The 16,752-nt window shown below is 39.2% G+C and overlaps 1 protein-coding gene across 1 annotated transcript in view; it reads left to right on the forward strand.

Annotated features, from left to right (window-relative positions):
• Positions 1-9,184, forward strand: part of cckbra (cholecystokinin B receptor a) — a 44,463-nt gene extending 35,279 nt beyond the window's left edge. Inside the window, exons 4-5 of the mRNA XM_023267185.2 lie at positions 4,781-4,908; positions 7,460-9,184. Coding sequence (XP_023122953.1) covers positions 4,781-4,908; positions 7,460-8,037 — 706 coding nt within the window. The 3' untranslated portion in view covers positions 8,038-9,184. The remainder of the gene's footprint in view (positions 1-4,780; positions 4,909-7,459) is intronic.
• The last annotated feature ends 7,568 nt before the right edge of the window (positions 9,185-16,752 follow it).

Genomic DNA, 16,752 nt, shown 5'->3' on the forward strand with positions numbered 1-16,752 from the left:
AAAATATTTAAACATGTGGGACTCTGTGTTATCATCATCGCCAAGGGAGAATTATTTTTTTTTAAATCAGTAGAATGTGTAAGCTATTAAATGACATTTTGAAATATTGTTCACAGGTTTTAAATTAGCTTCAACAGTTTCTGTCTAATCTATCACCGTGGTGTCGACATAGTGTCCATGAAAGAGGCGAAAATTAGACTTTGAAGAATTTTGGTGCATCAATTTTGTTGTTACTTTCTATGACTTGAAATTTGTCTTAGAATTTGTTACCTGGGTCTTAGATCTGCTCTGACAATAACCGCTTATATAATTTTTGAAAGTGACTAAATGCAGTGTGTACTCCAGATTTAAGATTTTGGAATAGCGTTACTTTTAAACCGACAACTAAATAATCAAAAGACAGTTTTACCTTGCTGACATGTTTCGTCTGCAGTCTTTCTCAGGGCGCCATCTGACGTGTGATGACGTGTGCTTTTTAATCAAAACATGTCAGCAAGGTAAAACCATCATTTCCTTGCTTAGTTGTCATTTTAAAAGTAATGCTATTCTAAGGTAAGAAACGTCAAAATGAACATAATCTAACTTTTAAGATTTAGGACCCATGAAAACAAATATTTGGAAGTCGTCTAGTCTTGCATAGCCAGAACATTCTGTAGCACTAATGCGGCGTTGTGTAGAATCACAATCATTATGGCTGTAACTCAGGTGTGTCCAGTAACTGCAAGGTTGGCGGTTTGATTCCCGGGCCCACCACATGCTGAAGTGTGCTTGGGCAAGACACTGTACCCGAAGTGGAAACATGTCAAAGCACTTTCAGTACCACTATGGTAGAAAAGCGCTTTTTAAGTGAAAGATTTGACACACGGAAGTGAGAATTGTCATTAAAATGGATAATTCACCAAGAAAAGTAGCAGAGTTGCCTCACAGCATGATCCAAATCCTCAGCAAAACGTCAAATTTTTGCCACATAGGTTGATAAAAGGCGGTTTTGAAAATGGAAATACAGAAAACTGCATGAAATGTCTGGTGCCATCAACATTTCAAGCCTTTCAAGAATAAAAATTGCCATCCCTTCATGGTCTGTTAACTTTCTGACTTGAAAAAAAAAAGGATTTCTGCATTACAAAGACCTATCCACCTGGTACATTAGAGGTTCAGTTTTAAGAAATAAAACAATGCAACGGAAACGTGTAACGTGCACATCTTTTTCTTTGATGATTAATGTAAGTCAAAACCACTTTTTCCTGGCTGATAATCACGTAGCTTTCAGGTGAGGTGGGAACAGTCAGAAGAGGCAGCTATGAATATTCATGTTTTTTTCATGTGTCCCTCTGCTTCAGCTCCATCCATCTGGGTTTCCCCCTTGAGGCAAAACAAACACAGATATCCACTACTACATTTTTTAATGCGGCTTCCACACTCCCACACGTTCATTTCCTCACAGCTTTTGTCTAACAGATTTTCCACAGTATCAAACAGCCAGCAGATGAGAGGCTTTGACGGAAGCTTCTGTTTTTTTAAATGACAACTGAGAGAGGGGCTGTGCAGAGTTCAGAGAGTTGCCCAGGAAGACATTAGAATATCAGAGAACGAATGAATTGCGGCTTCTTCCTCTCTACTGTCGCTTTTATGTGCTCAATGTGCACCGCAGACGGTTAAAGAAGAGCATTCTCTGATTACGGCCAATCAAAAGGAACATGTGATTGCAAATGGAAAGATTTATAATGATCAAAGTGACATCTAGAGTTTCTTCAGCTGATTTGCGCACTGCTTTGTAGTTTTTGTTTTACGTTAATAGGGCCCATCCTTCTCCTCCTCACCATTGTTTATATTCATTTGATTTAGCGATCGGGTCTATACTTTATAATCCCAGGTGACGTTCATGTTCAAATAAGGCTGCACAGCAATGGAAGTCAGAATATAAGCAGAGCGGTATCTGCAGTTAACGTTTTGTTCAGCTTTTTCACACTAGACTCAGTTCATGACTTTTCCTTTGATGTGTCATCAATCCAGGCACTCAAGGGAGCCGTGATTGTTACTTTGTGTGGCAGGCAAAAAACGGAACATTTGCGATCAGGAAAGACTCTCATACTCGGTCGAAAGAAGTAGAAAAGGACTCCGATAGTTTCATGAGAGAATATTTAACTGTGCTGATGTTGCAAAGTACAGAACTCCTTAGATCTGTTTCAGTCTGACGTCTTGCTGTTATCACGTGCGTCGATACGTACATGAAACTGTGTAAACTGTCAGTATGTCAACAGGATGGTTTGATAAGGTTGTGTTGAAAACCTTTCCTGGGTGAAACAGGATGACTACTACCGTCTTCTACAAACTATGTTAGACATGCAGCAACTAACTGGTTTAACTGGTCCAACTTGACCACAGCTAGAGAAACTTCATGTTAGGAAGATACTGGATGATTTTGTTAGGTTTCATATGTACCAAACCTAACAAATCAATCCTCAACTGGTGCTTTCTGTATCAGTATTTTTCTTCAGAACTGACTTCTGGTTCCAACATTTATTAATAAAATTTTCCCATTACAACTTGCTATTGTGTTAGAGTTGTTTTGTTCTACAATATGAGAGGAGTGGGTGGAGAGAGAGGCAGGCACTTCATGGATCTGCACATTCTAGAGAAAGCAATAGTGTTGTTACATCTAATCCATTTTGAGAGATGAGTTTTTAAGAGTTACATCAACAACCAGAAAGGGACTTAAAGTGTACTGAATTTTGTGAAGTTATAGAATTGAGTCCTTTTAAGCATGTTCTCCGGTTTACAGTCACAACATTAAGTACTAATCTTTGAGTCAGCTGCCACTACACATGTAAAAGTACATTTGATCAGTTTCACTTGTAGACATACGTTACTTATTCGACCCAGTGCTCTCAAGTGGCAGCTAGAGTTACCTTTTATACTGTTAAACTACTAGTTAGTATTTGTACCAGTTCAATATAATACAAATGCAGAGTTTACTCAACCTGGGGCTTAGTATGACTAGTATGGATTAAGAAAAACTCTCAGATTAAAGCCAACACACATGAGATGCCAAGTTTAACGGTGGTGAAATATAAAGAATCCCTGGATATACATTGGTCTTGATTCTTTCGTGGGAGCAATGATATTACAGAAGCGTTCTGCTAAATCGGTACTCTTCTAATCAGGGAAACCAAAGATGTTGTGACACAACCTAAGATTAAAGTGAAAGTAAGGATGTAATGAATCTTTCTACAGGTTAAAGGTCAGGGTTCATCCACACACAGCTGTCAAAAATGCACAACTAATCTGTTAGCATGTTGCCTCACAGAGTTTTGAGTTACTGAAAAAAGTAAAGCAGTGACCCTTCAGTTTGTTATTCATGTGAGCTGCTTTGAGTTTCAAAAAGATGTTTTATTTCAGTGGCATTTTGCATATTGCTGTTGGTAGAAGACACTGAGCATTCTATAGAGTGTTTACATACTATGTTTTTCTTAATACAAAGCAATTTTACTTGCTTTCCCAAGCTTAAAGCAGGCCTGATGGGGACTAAACTACCAAATGCAAACACAATATGACACGAGAGTCAAACATACTTCATAGACACCTTATCAACAAAAATAAAAAAACTGTTTCAATAGTTTCACTTAAAATATATTAGATAGAAACTGCTATAAAAGTACAGAGCAAAAATGCGAAGCTAGGTTATATGAATGAACCCCAAGTGTGATATTACTTGTTCTCAAACAGCCTACAGCCACAGTGTAGCTAAACTAGCAACCTACCACAATGAAAATTCTATTTTTGCAGTTGATTTGGATCTGACCTCTCCATGCACCTCCAAATTTTACTCTCTTTCTATATTTAATGTGCATCAAGATGAGTTTATTCTTTTGCCCCTTAATCTATGTTTACTTCAGTGTAAATGTAATAATTTGTGTGGGCTTTTATTGTTAACATTAGCAACTACATGTGTAAATTATCAGTAGTTATAGATATGGACAGAAATGACATTTGATCATTCAGCGTTCCTCAAACATCACTACAGAACCTTGAACTTGTACTGAATGACAAGATAAATCTGTCTCCCCGCCTTCCTTATACATAGTAGCAATGAAAAATTAAGCTGAATGTGCAAACAACCATCACGCCCTGTATTCTCATGCTGCTCGTTCTGCATTAAAATAGCTCCCCTGTGTTTCATTACAGAAGCAGAAGTAAATATCAGTATATGAAAAAGTCTGGTTCCCACTTAACATCCAGAAGAGAACGGCGCGCTATCATTCCGGTTTATAGATGTTTCTCACTAAAGCTGCAGCAACATGTAAAGTATGTAGATATATGCAAACACTGCATCAGCAAAAACACCCCGAGTGGTAAGCAAACAGTTTAACCCGTCTCCACACTGCAAGGTGCTGAGGAGGCTTGATGGCCGGCAGGGAAAAGCTGCAGAACTGGCCCAGGACACTGCAGTACCTTTTGGCAGATAGTGTGTGTGTGTGTGTGTGTGTGTGTGTGTGTGTGTGTGTGTGTGTGTGTGTGTGTGTGTGTGTGTGGGGGGGGGGGGGGGGGGGGGGGGGGGGGGGGGGGGGGCGCCGTCAACCATCTGCACGGCCCCTAGCTCGACTCCAGCATGAGCAGGAAGATGCACAGGGAAAGAACGAAACAGTTTAAGTTCACTAGTGAGATTTTCAGCTACTTTTCGACAGTTTTGGGGTTCGATTCAGTTCAGATTCAGAAGTGGCTTTTTCCTGTGTGCGCGTGATTTTTTTACGCCTCTCTTGCCTTTCTGGCTGTTTTTCAGGTACGTGCTGCTGCTCTTCATTCTGTTCTTCGTCCCCGGAGTGGTGATGATTATAGCCTACGGTCTGATCTCCAGAGAGCTCTACCGAGGCATTCAGTTCGAGCTGAGCCAGAGCAGAGAAACTACTGGTGAGATCCGTCATAAATTAAATCCAAACTGCCAGAAGGCTCTTGTTCGCATCGATTTAACTTGTAATGGAGATGAAAATATCTGTTTCACTTTCTGTAGACCTGTGAAAGTGCAGTAAATACCAATGGAAAGTCTAGAAACAGCAGAATTTTATAAAGGGGTAGTAATTATCCCAAAAATATAAAACTGACAGTACTTTCTAAAAGACAAAAACAATAATTCTGTTGCAATACAGCCTAACAGGTATAGCAGCATATCAATAAAGAGATTTGTTTGTTTTGCCTCAAGCAGAGAATGACATATTTTGCCACTACCTACAGGTTCTGCACCTGTTACATCCAAAAATATCCTCCTTTGTTGTCCTATTCTCTACTTATATTCATGTGAAATTTCTCTGTGACCTTGCAGCTAGTATTTCTCCATAGAAAAGGAAAAATATATCAGTTAGAGCTGAAATATGCTCACTTCAGGTGAATTATAGCTGCTGTTCTGTGTGTGCCAGCAGCACTAGTTTCCATGGAGTCTAGTCTTGTGTGTGATTCATCAAGGTTGAGACTATCTGAAATAACCTTCAGTAGTGACTGTAATCATTGCTAAACATAGTGCTTCATTCCCTTCTGAAGCTGCAAAATGATGAACTTCCTTCAGTTTAACATGAACACTCTGTTCCTGAGCAAAATACTAAAAAATAGTGAATATAGACTTTACATCCGTCAGTTCAAAGTAGATTCACACTGAGATGCTTTCATTTTAAAACGATCAAAGGGCACTCACTGAAATACTTGGAAATTTAAAATTTCAGCCCTAGAGTTCTTATGGGAGGACACAAGACTTTTTAAAAACTTTTGTGACATTTTTCAAAATTTTTAATTTCCATGTTGAAATTCAAGGTCAGTGAAGCGACCATATATAGTTCCTTCCTGTTAGTGGTAAACACATATATATCTCATCACTTAACACAACTATTCAACCGTAAAATGTGTGAGTTTCGTCAACTAACCGTGGTTAGTTTGGACGTTTCAACCGCAAATATGGAAAAGGACCGAGCTGCAAGCCCATCTTTTTCCAACTTCAGAGAAAAGAGAAAGTTTGATACGTTCCATGCCTCAGCCGATTGGTCAAATGCCACGATGTACTGTGCTGTAACAGAGTGATCTTCACTGATTGGCTGGGTGAAAACCACATGCTTCTCGACCTCACTGAGAGGTGGGAGTAACACCATATTTAATGTGTGTGGAAGTTATCAAATATGATCACTTGCCTAATGAAAGGTTAATGTCTACGATAATCCGTCTCTGTCTGAGAACACTGCTAACCCCATTTCAGTTTGAAATGTCCAGGGTTTTGTTTAAGTCTGAATAGAGAGAAACTGTTAGTTTTAGAAACAATGACGCAGACAGACACCAATGTTCACTTTCTGATAGGTCCTCAATATCACCACATGTTCCCTGATCGATCACGCTCCTGTCATGTGACACCTTCAAGCATCCGTGGTTAATTTAACATACATTACAAATTACAGGTGTTGTTTGCTTGCTGTCTATGCTAGCAGTTCAGAAAATATCTTTTTCTTAGGTTCACCATTGCTGTTCTTCCTCTACGATATTATCTACCAACTCACTGCACCTGCACTCTAATGTACATGAATGGTCACGTAAAATGTGTTTTCAGGCGTTTTGGTTTGCATAGAGAATATTTCTGAAATTAAGACGCTTGTCTGAACGAAGATCATTTTCACTTTTAAACATGTAGGCATGTAACCTTATCTTTATCAGTCAGACAGTTGATTGTAACACCTGCAATATTTCTGTCATTACTACAAGAAGTGACATTACCACAATGACCATTGAAATCAATAGGTTTCAGAGTGCAGTGGTGCCATTGCTGACAGGACTTTAGGGGCTGATGGGATTTTTAGGTAAAAATAATCTTTATATACTGCACTTACCATAGGTTAAAATTACACTAAAGAAGGAGAATGATGAGGTCACTTTTTATTAACTTTCCAGCAATGTATTTCATGAACTAGGGAATAATTTACTCTGAAAACATCACCTGACTCCATCATCTGCTCAGCTGTGATGCGTACTCTGCTACATGTGCTGCAGACAATGAGAGTAATGTAAATGAAGCTGCTCTGCTGGACAGACTCTGTGATGACACCATCTCTAAAATACCTCAGTGAATTTAGAAAAGCACATACATCAATACCAGTCTGTCGTAGGCCAGAATTGGGTGATCAGCTGACTGATAAATCAATCAGGCTACACTCTTAAGTCAATTCAGACTCCGAGGAGTTCCATAAGGCTCCCTTCTTGGACTTTTGCTTTTTAGTTTGCAAATGTTCCAGCTTGGCTTCATTATAAAGAGCCTTCTCTCAGTGATAATTCAGCCTTCAGTATCTGTCATTGGCGAACGACTGGTTTCATTGTTGTTCTTGGATTTTAGTCATTATAGGTTCATGTACATCAATACGCACTTTAGATAAAAGTTTTTGCGCTGCAATAATTAAACTGCTCCAAACTAACACTTTACCCTACCTATCTACAGGCCAGAAGAATGGCGTAGGCAAGGCTTTGGTAGGGTCCAATGATGATGATGATGGGTGCTACATTCAGGTGTCTAAGAAGCCCTCCTCTGCTGTGGAGCTCCCCACCCTCTCTGCCTCGTCTAGCGCCGCCCAGGCCAAGACTGAGCGTGCTCGTAGCAACACTTCAGAGGCAAAGCTTCAAGCCAAAAGACGAGTCATCCGCATGCTGATGGTGATCGTAGCCCTGTTCTTCATTTGCTGGATGCCCCTGTACACAGTCAACACCTGGAAGGCCTTTGACCTAAAATCTGCCTCTAAAGCTCTCTCAGGAGCCCCCATCTCCTTCATCCACCTGCTGTCCTACACCTCGGCCTGCGTCAACCCCATCATTTACTGCTTCATGAACACACGTTTCCGCAAGGCTCTGCTGTCCACCTTCGCCTGCTGCTGTCGCAATCGTCTCTGCCGCCATTGCTGCTGGTGCAGGAGGAGGGAGGGCGGAGAAGACGGCATCGCCGCCACCTCCATGGCCACATCGATGGCCACCTCCATGTCCAAGTTCAGCTACACCACCGTCAGCACCACCGGCACCTGTTGAGTCTAAAGCTGATCCAGGTGGTGGCATCAGCGGCTGTGGGCTGCGGTTACTGCGTGCACCATCTGTTTTTTCAATCTTCTGTTTGTCACTCTTCATCTTAATATGCTGTGAGTCATGTGCTGAGTAATACCCATGCCCTCGTTTACAGGCCGTCTTAAAAGGTCTCATTCAAATTCTGTGTGCATGGTTGCAGAATGTTAGGCGGAGAAAAAAAAATGCTATTTCAGTTTGGTGACATTCTTTTACTTCTGTTTAATTGACAGCATCTGCTTTGTTGTATCCTGAAGAGAACATCAAGTGCCTGTGCTTTATGTGTAGCTTTGTTTGTCAGGACAGTTTGTTCACTCGCTGGGACATTTTAGTGAAAAACTAAGCTGGAAATATGAGTCCTGTGTACATATAAATATTGTCTTTATGTTCTGAGTGTGCCAAAGAGATAAATGTTTTGACAGAGACATACTGCTGAACAATGAGGACTCATTATCTTCAAATCAATTACTATGGATTTCAGCTCCTGTTGTGTTTAATTTGGCTTCATCTTAATTTATTCTGGGCATCTTTTTCTCTTTCTGTCTCTCTCTGATCAGAATTATTGTACGAGTCTACTAATTGTGCATTTTATTTTACTATTGTCATTTTAACTATTTTCTTCTCCGACTTATTTATTTTTTGCCATCTGATAGTTTGGTTTACAGAATAAGTATAAAAAGTCTCCACAACTCAGATTTTTTGGTTGTTTTGACAAATATCCAGTCCCATTTATTGAACCATATATCAAAAACTGACTGCCAATATTATAGTAAAAGGAGGTTCTGTGGTCCCCTTGAGTCAAAACATTCCCATGGAGCTGTACTAAACTAAAGCCTTACTAAGAGGATGTAAATGTAACTATTGAGAAGGCAACACAAAGAAGAAATAGCTGTTAAAAAGGTTGCCAACAGCCAATGAGAAAACTATGACAGGACAATGGTGTAATGCTTTTTAAATGAAAAATGATGTAGCTTAAGGAAGGTAAATATTAGCATATGAAACACTTGGAATATGTGTATATGTGTTGGAAATGCTCTAGACAACTGTTTGTTCAGTGTTGTATTGTGTGCTCACGCTGTTGTGTCCACAACTGAAGAATCAATAAAATTATCGTAAGAAAAAAGTCCAGTGAATTTTTTCTACCCTTCTAACCTTTTCTCCTTCCTGCAATGACACTGAAAGACCAATATCATAGACATTATATTCGTGCAATCATTCCAGAAATTTTGCAGTCAGTATCAATAATAGTAAAAGAATTGTGCTCAGGTCGGTGCCATTTTGAAAAAGTCATTATTAGTGGACAATCAGGTCGACAGCTCGACTGTTTACCAGACAGTCGGCTAACAGAGGCTACGTTGATTTAGTGTGTACTGGTTATTGGGACCTGCTTAACGTTAGCATTAGCTGGCAAGATGAAGAAACAGATGCTTGAGTAGAGCATGCTACATTTAGAAATGAGCCACCACACAGAGAGATTTTGTGTTAATAAATGAGCTGGCAGCAGGAAATGACATGATAAAACTAGTAGTTGAAGACGCTGATGTCTGCTGATAAATGTTGTTCCTAAATAAACTAAAATTAATTGTACTATTCATTCACACTTTGTTTTTACAAAGTTTAGTTTGTAATGACTTGTTGACATTTACTTAGCTGACACAAATTTAGATCAAACATTAGTAGACTGCATACAAAGTGCCGATCAACTTAAGCAAACAGATTTTCCAGAATAAGAGTCTCAATAAATGTTCATGTAAAGTCGGCCATTTTGTGTTTTATTTGCCTTTATTAAATTGGATTTAATCAGATCTAAAATAACCTCAAAACAGTATACTGGTGTTATATATCAGACATCATCTGCCCTCCTTGCTAAATATCATCATAAGTCGCTGAAAAATCAACACTAACCAATACCACTACTCAAAATCTATAAAGACCAAATCTGATACCAAAAAATTTAAAAAAAGAAAAAAGATCCATCAAATGACTGTAAGGTAAATGCCATTAATGGATGTAAACATTGAATGCAGGTGTGAGGACAGATCAGTAGAAACCACTCTACTGTTCTATTTTTCAGATTTTTGTATAAAACGTTCCACAAACACAAAAACTATTTCAAAATACAGTTTTAGAAAATTCAATTTAATTAACCAATTTTCTACTATTATTCTATTAAACTAAACTAATAAGCATGACACAGACTTTGGTGGTCCTTGAACAAAAAACACAATCTGACTTTGCGAAGTGTTTAGTATCAACTTCCAAATTAGAAACCTCAACACAGTTTTAGTTTAGGGATTTCATCAGAAAATATAACTAATTTCTAAATTTTAACACCTCCCACACATATCTCACCGCAGAACAGACTTAAATAAGCTTTACACACAGATATAACACAACACAGTATATATCGAATGTCCCAAGAAAGCTTCCACTGACAAACCTCTGAAAGGCGTCATCACAGTTTTAGAGATCGGATCAGTGTCTAATTTATAAGCACATTCCATTGAGCCATGAACCTCAAGGAATTCCCTACATCATTAGAATGACAGCTTTTAATTCTGCATTATAGCCCACATACTAGAACACATAATAAAAATACAAACCAAAGTCTTTCCATAAGCTCAGCCTTATTGTCTCAGTCTCAGGAGGTTTAAAGTCAACCACAAAGACCAAAGAATACACAATTATCAAACGTATGTGCTGTCAATTATTTGACAAAAAGGTCACATATATATTCAAGACGGGTTGTGTATTTTCACTCATGCGTTCAGTCTTGACATATTATCTAGAACAATTATCTGGCTGGAAAGGATGTGCCAACATAATCCCGGAATGACCTGCCAGTTTTGTTTGAAATCATTTTTTGAGACGATATGCAGATAATAACAGCACAGACTCAACTCGTACAGGTGACAACAATCCTGTGAGAAACTCAAGCCATGACCTTACGCTGAACTGTGATATTGTACGTTCAAATCGGAAATCACAAACTGTATATTTTTACGGTCTCACTCTAGAAGGTTAAAGCTCAAACTTAAATGATTTTTTTGGCTTTATTGAACAGGAGCAGTAGAGACTGAGTAAATGTGAGAAAGAGAGCAAGTGACTCACGTTTAGCAAAGGCCCAGCCAGCCTGCCATCAAACCACCTAGTCAGCTGCTGAGGGCATATAGTACTCAGTCATCAGATTGCCCCCAAATGCTCAGTATTTTAAATGCAGAAGTACAATAGAAAATATGTAAAATACAAAAAGCCACTAAACGTGTTGCACTCTGGATATTTCAAAATTCTCTGCCGCCGTCATGGACTTTGATTACGTGATAAGTGAGACACTGCGCACACTCATATGTAAGCAAATTGTCAATCACAAAGTAGCTCCACCCTAAAGCATACCCTGTTATGTTGCATATTTTACTCTAAATAACTTCTTACAGTACTAAAGGAGACTTGAAAGTAGCAAATGAGACCATAAGCTCATTAGAAAACTGTTTATCAAGTTAAGTAGTAGGATCATTTTCTCATAGACTTTTATACAATCAGACTTTATTTCAACCAGAGGAGTCGCCCCCTGTTGGCCACTGGTCTTCACTTTTCAGACCTGGAGGCAACATTTGTCTCTTATATAGTTGTTTTATGGCACTTATCCAGGTTGTTTTCTCCTAACTAGATGTTGCATCTACTCTCAGACATACGTTGCTTTGGATAAAAGCGTCTGCTCACTGAAATTGTAGAACTGTAGACTATACAGTCTCTGATTGTGACTCATTCTTCTCCAAAAACAAGCTTTAAAATTCAGTTTGAAAAGCGACTGACCCTAACCAAAACCAAAAATAAAGTCATGCAGCTCTGCGTCCTGTCCAGGGAGCTGCTGGCCTCAGACCAATGGCTGCTTCAACAAGCTGCCAAACACATGTATGATGTTAGTTTGTACTTACAAGTCCATGGGACGTTACTTCAGCTGAAGGAAAGATGTGGAGCAGATTTCAGGTTGTAAACTATGACAGTCCACATGGTGATGGCAGTTCAAAACAAAGCTGTAAACAGGTGGGATACATCTTCTCAGGGGGTCCAGGGACGGTCTCCTTGCTGCCTGCAAATATAAGACAACTCAGTCGTCGTACTCAAACGCTCACATACAGTGCTGCTACAAAACTGATAAGTCATCAGCTATGAAATTAATTGTATACTGTTGTAAAGCCTGACACCACCGGTCAAGCTTCACAGAAAAACAGACAACCGGAAATATATATGGTTAATATTAATATTTATTATTCACGATACAAATATTATAAGATCACAATCCCCTTGTCCGAACAGAGTCCAATCTTCTCCCCTTGAGCCCGATCACATATGAGCCCGATGAACTAAAGGTGAAAAGCAAATCACTGCACTCTAAAATGTCACTGCATCTCCAATAGCACTGCATTCCATTTATACGTGCCTAAACACCATCACACTTTACGTCAGGTTTCACAGTAATCGGGTCGAGGCTGATCATTATCTTAATCGTATTTAAATAGGGAAGTGAAATGAAACAGACCCCTAAAATAAAAGAATTAACAAAATAGAGAAGTTAGTCCGCTCTCACACAATGCAGCCAGATCTTTTAGTGTACGACCCTGCAAGGCCGAGCGGACTAACTAAACGAAACAAAACCTACAAACAAAAACCCTTAAAAAAGGACAGCAGGAGACAGTTTAACCCCGATGAACCGTCGCTGCAAAACCAACAATAAAAACGCAGTTTATTAATTAAATGAATAACTAAACAGGTCCAAGCTGAATAAAACTCCATTTAATAAACAGCTTTTTAAAACCACGTACCTGCTATGCCGGCATCTCAGCTGCAGCAGGAGCTCCTCACCCCATAAAACAGTGGTCACACTGCAATGTTTAAAAAAACAACTATTTAAAAAGGCACATCTTACGATTTGTTAAGAAACTACCCCTAAAAGATAGAATAACAGGCATCTTACCACGAGTTACCAGTGACACCTCGTGTCGGTCTGGCCTCTCACAGAAAATCACCTGTCTACTCACCTGACATACTTTATCACTGCCTGCCCCAGTCAGAGGCAGACAACGGAGTACCACCAGGTGCTACTGGTTATACTGTGTCAAATTATTTTATATTTGATTGATAATTTTTTAAATTTTCTTTACTGGTTTTGTGACCCTATCATGACAGTAAAGTAAATATCTGTGGGTTACAAGCATTTGAGAACACAACTGGGAGCTTTAGGAATCACTTATTGACATTTTTCACCATTTTCCGACATTCTACAGTCAAAACAATTATTATTGTTATTATTATAATCAATGAGACAATATTCAACAGGTTAATTGACAATGGAGAAAATTATTAGCTGCAGTGCAACTTACATGTTCGTTTAGCTTTAAGTCTTAACTAACAGCACCAAACGATCGTAGACTGCGTCACACTAGCTGGGCTAATGTCGCTAGCACGCTAATGCGCTAAACGGGATTAGCATCCTAGCATGCTAATCCGCTAAATTGTTGTACAAAACGGCACCAAACTAGAGCAGTAACAAAACATATACATACATTGTTACCTTTTGTATATTTTAGTATGCCTTTAACCATCTGGTGTGACTTTCCTTTAGCCTATATCACGCTCATATTTCTACCTGTTGGTTGCTGCATCGATTTAGCCATTGATTAGCGGGTAACTTACCCAGGAATGCCAACACTACATTTAACTGAGCGCTGTGAGGCGTTTAGGGGACATCGGTAAAATTTAATGTCTGTTGATGAGCAGATGTTCAGCTAGTGAGTTATTGTTTGCTAACCCTAACCCCTGACAAGTTAGGAGGTGCGACTAGTGAAAAACTTCACATGGAGTCTTGAAGTTAGCGAAAGCTTTGGTTAAAACCCTGGCAAAGTGCTTTAGCTGAGTTTATGTTGTCTGAAATGACCTGTAACTGTGGTTTATGTTAGCTACTTGGCTAATGCTAACTAACATGTTTCTAGCAAGTGCCTCCAAAAAAATAAATAAATTGGTTTATGAATCAAGCTTTATGCTGTCTGGAATGGCCTGTAAATATGATTTATGTTCGCTAATGCCATCATATTTTTAACAAACCTGATATATTCCAATGCTGCTCAATTATTCCATAGTCTTGAATCCTATTTTTTACTTGTGGTGGTTATATTGAAAGCAGCATTTCTCCCGTAACAGTGGATAAACTTTGCCTTAGTAGCTTCTAAAAAACGGTCCACGTCACCAGTTTTGAGCAGGTGTAGCTTCTTTTTGAGAGTTTTGCCCTTTTTGTGTTATATTTAAACCTCTCAGGATCCAATCACCAACAAAACTGTTCAACAAAATTCAATAAAGGAGGACCTTGTACAGCATCACTGAGGTCAATAAGGCAGGTGCATCTTTACATAAACATGTACAGACTGTATTTTCACTTTATTTGCTTTCATGCATGAATAAAGAAAGGCTGGCGTACAGAATGAGGTGCTTTTGTTGTGGTAATCCAGCGTGTAGTGTAGCAAACTGTGATCAAACAGGCTCAGATATGGATCTTCAATCTGCACGGCTTCAAATGTACGTTGAATACTGATGCAGACATTAACATTAGGATGTGAAGGAGTACAGAAAGTCCATCCATGAAAGACTGAATGTTCTGGATTTTGCTCCTGCCTGCCCTCGCTGCAAATGGCATGGAAATGGGCTTTAGTCAAACTCACCTTCTCTGCTCAATTATCACAGTGGTGTCTTTTATGTTTATCTACCTTCCACTGCAGTGCAGCCAATTACTCTAAGCACTGGCTAAGTACAAAGCACCTGTTTCAGGCACAGACTAACGAGGTCTTTCTTGGGGACCCTCTGCTGCGTGCAAATCTGCTGCCTTTAACTTTGCGAAGCTGACAAATGGCTCCACTAACACAGCGCATGCGAACCCTTCAGGCCCGCGATAATAATATTAGCAAACCTGATTTATAAAGAGCTTTTAAACAAAGCATGTCAAGATGAAAAGGAAAGAAGGAAAACAGACATCAGAGAAGGTCGAACGTAACACATTGGAATGGAAATAGAATCAATAATTGTCACGAAATACAGAACTTTAAAGGAATAGTTCAGCATTTGATTAAATTTTCATTCTGTGCCTCCAGATTACTGCTGCTCTGCTGATTTCTAGCTGCTGCCTGTATCCTTTTCCATCCACAGTGATGCAAACATGCAGGTAGACAAAACTGATACATGAAAATGGAGAAATTTCACCCGTTCATGGCTCATATTCTAACCATGTTCATGCAAGCAGACTAATTGGAAATCACAGGTGTACTCAGGGATCACAGCTTTGGATTTGTGGAGCTTCACTGTATAATTTCGTAATGTTTTCGCCTCATTATGTGAGATTCTGTGAGCTGAGGTGTTGTGAATTGGCACTATATCAAAAAAACTGAATTAAACTTGTGTGTCAGTGATCACGGGTGCATTATTCACTTCTGTTGCATTGAGTTCCTACTTTTAGTCTTGAATTTTCAATATAGTCTTTCTAATACATTTATTTTTGATTGTTCATAAGTGAAATATTCCAACTTAGAAATAATGCAGCTATGAAGAGGCGATGCAATTTTGAATCATTTGCATTTAATTGTTATTGCACAGGGGTGTCCTGACTTGTGTTGTGTGCTGAATATAAACACGTCTACAATCTGTAGGGAGACTCCAATGAATTTCTCCGATGACTGACACTCTCTTGATGACACATTTGTTCATTAACGGATCTAATTATTCTTGTCTTCATTCATAATTTCCATGAGTTACACTCAGACATGGATATGATCGTGTTGTAGTAAATAATTAAAACTGTGTTAAGATATTAAGTTGACTCCAAATTGGGCTCAGCAGCACAGAAAGAACTGGATTGGTGTTAAGCAGAGTGATGTAAGACTTTTGTCCTATATATGGTGTGCGTTGACAGCTTAGTGCTGTCGCATCTTGTCACTTTCAAGTTTGGCCCTTTTTCATGTCCTCCCATTGCTTAGCACTGCGTGTCCCTGCAGCCCCCCAGTCACCCACCCACCCACCACCCAGCCTTTTATCCTTTTCAGCGCAGAGGCGTATGAATACATGAATGACAATAGCGTGACGGCTGAGATTTGCAGGCACCGGCGCTGTCCGAGAGCAGTTTACAGGCGGCGGCAGAGGTGGCAGCGATGCAGCGATGCTCCTCTCACAAACAGACAACTGACTCACTAAAATCCCCAACAGAGCTTCACTTGTAAACACTTCGGCTGGCGGTTTTTGCTCTGTGCATGCTTTTGTAATTAAGGCAGGAGACAATGACTGATTTTCATATTTGTGGCAGCACTCGGTGCTCTGAAGTACTTGTTGGATTTATTTCACTGTGCTGACATGCTTTCCTTTTCCAGTAAATTTGTATTTATCTGTTTTGTGAGATGAAAGTTTGAGCCTTTACTGTACTGACTTGCAAAGAGTATTGAAATGACCACAGGTACTGTAATTGTAAATAATTAAAGAAGCCTCCAATTCCCGAGTTGGCTTTGTTTACATTTACAACTTTGTGAAAAGAATTGAAGTCTCTGGCTGTGTGTATTATTAATGAACACTGCAAATACTTCTGGCCAACCTTTATCATGAAAACTTCTGCTAAAAGCTTTCAAAAGAAACCTAGATTTACTCTTAAAAATG

This window comes from Amphiprion ocellaris, chromosome 24, assembly GCF_022539595.1.
Source record: "Amphiprion ocellaris isolate individual 3 ecotype Okinawa chromosome 24, ASM2253959v1, whole genome shotgun sequence".
Lineage (NCBI taxonomy): Eukaryota > Metazoa > Chordata > Actinopteri > Pomacentridae > Amphiprion > Amphiprion ocellaris.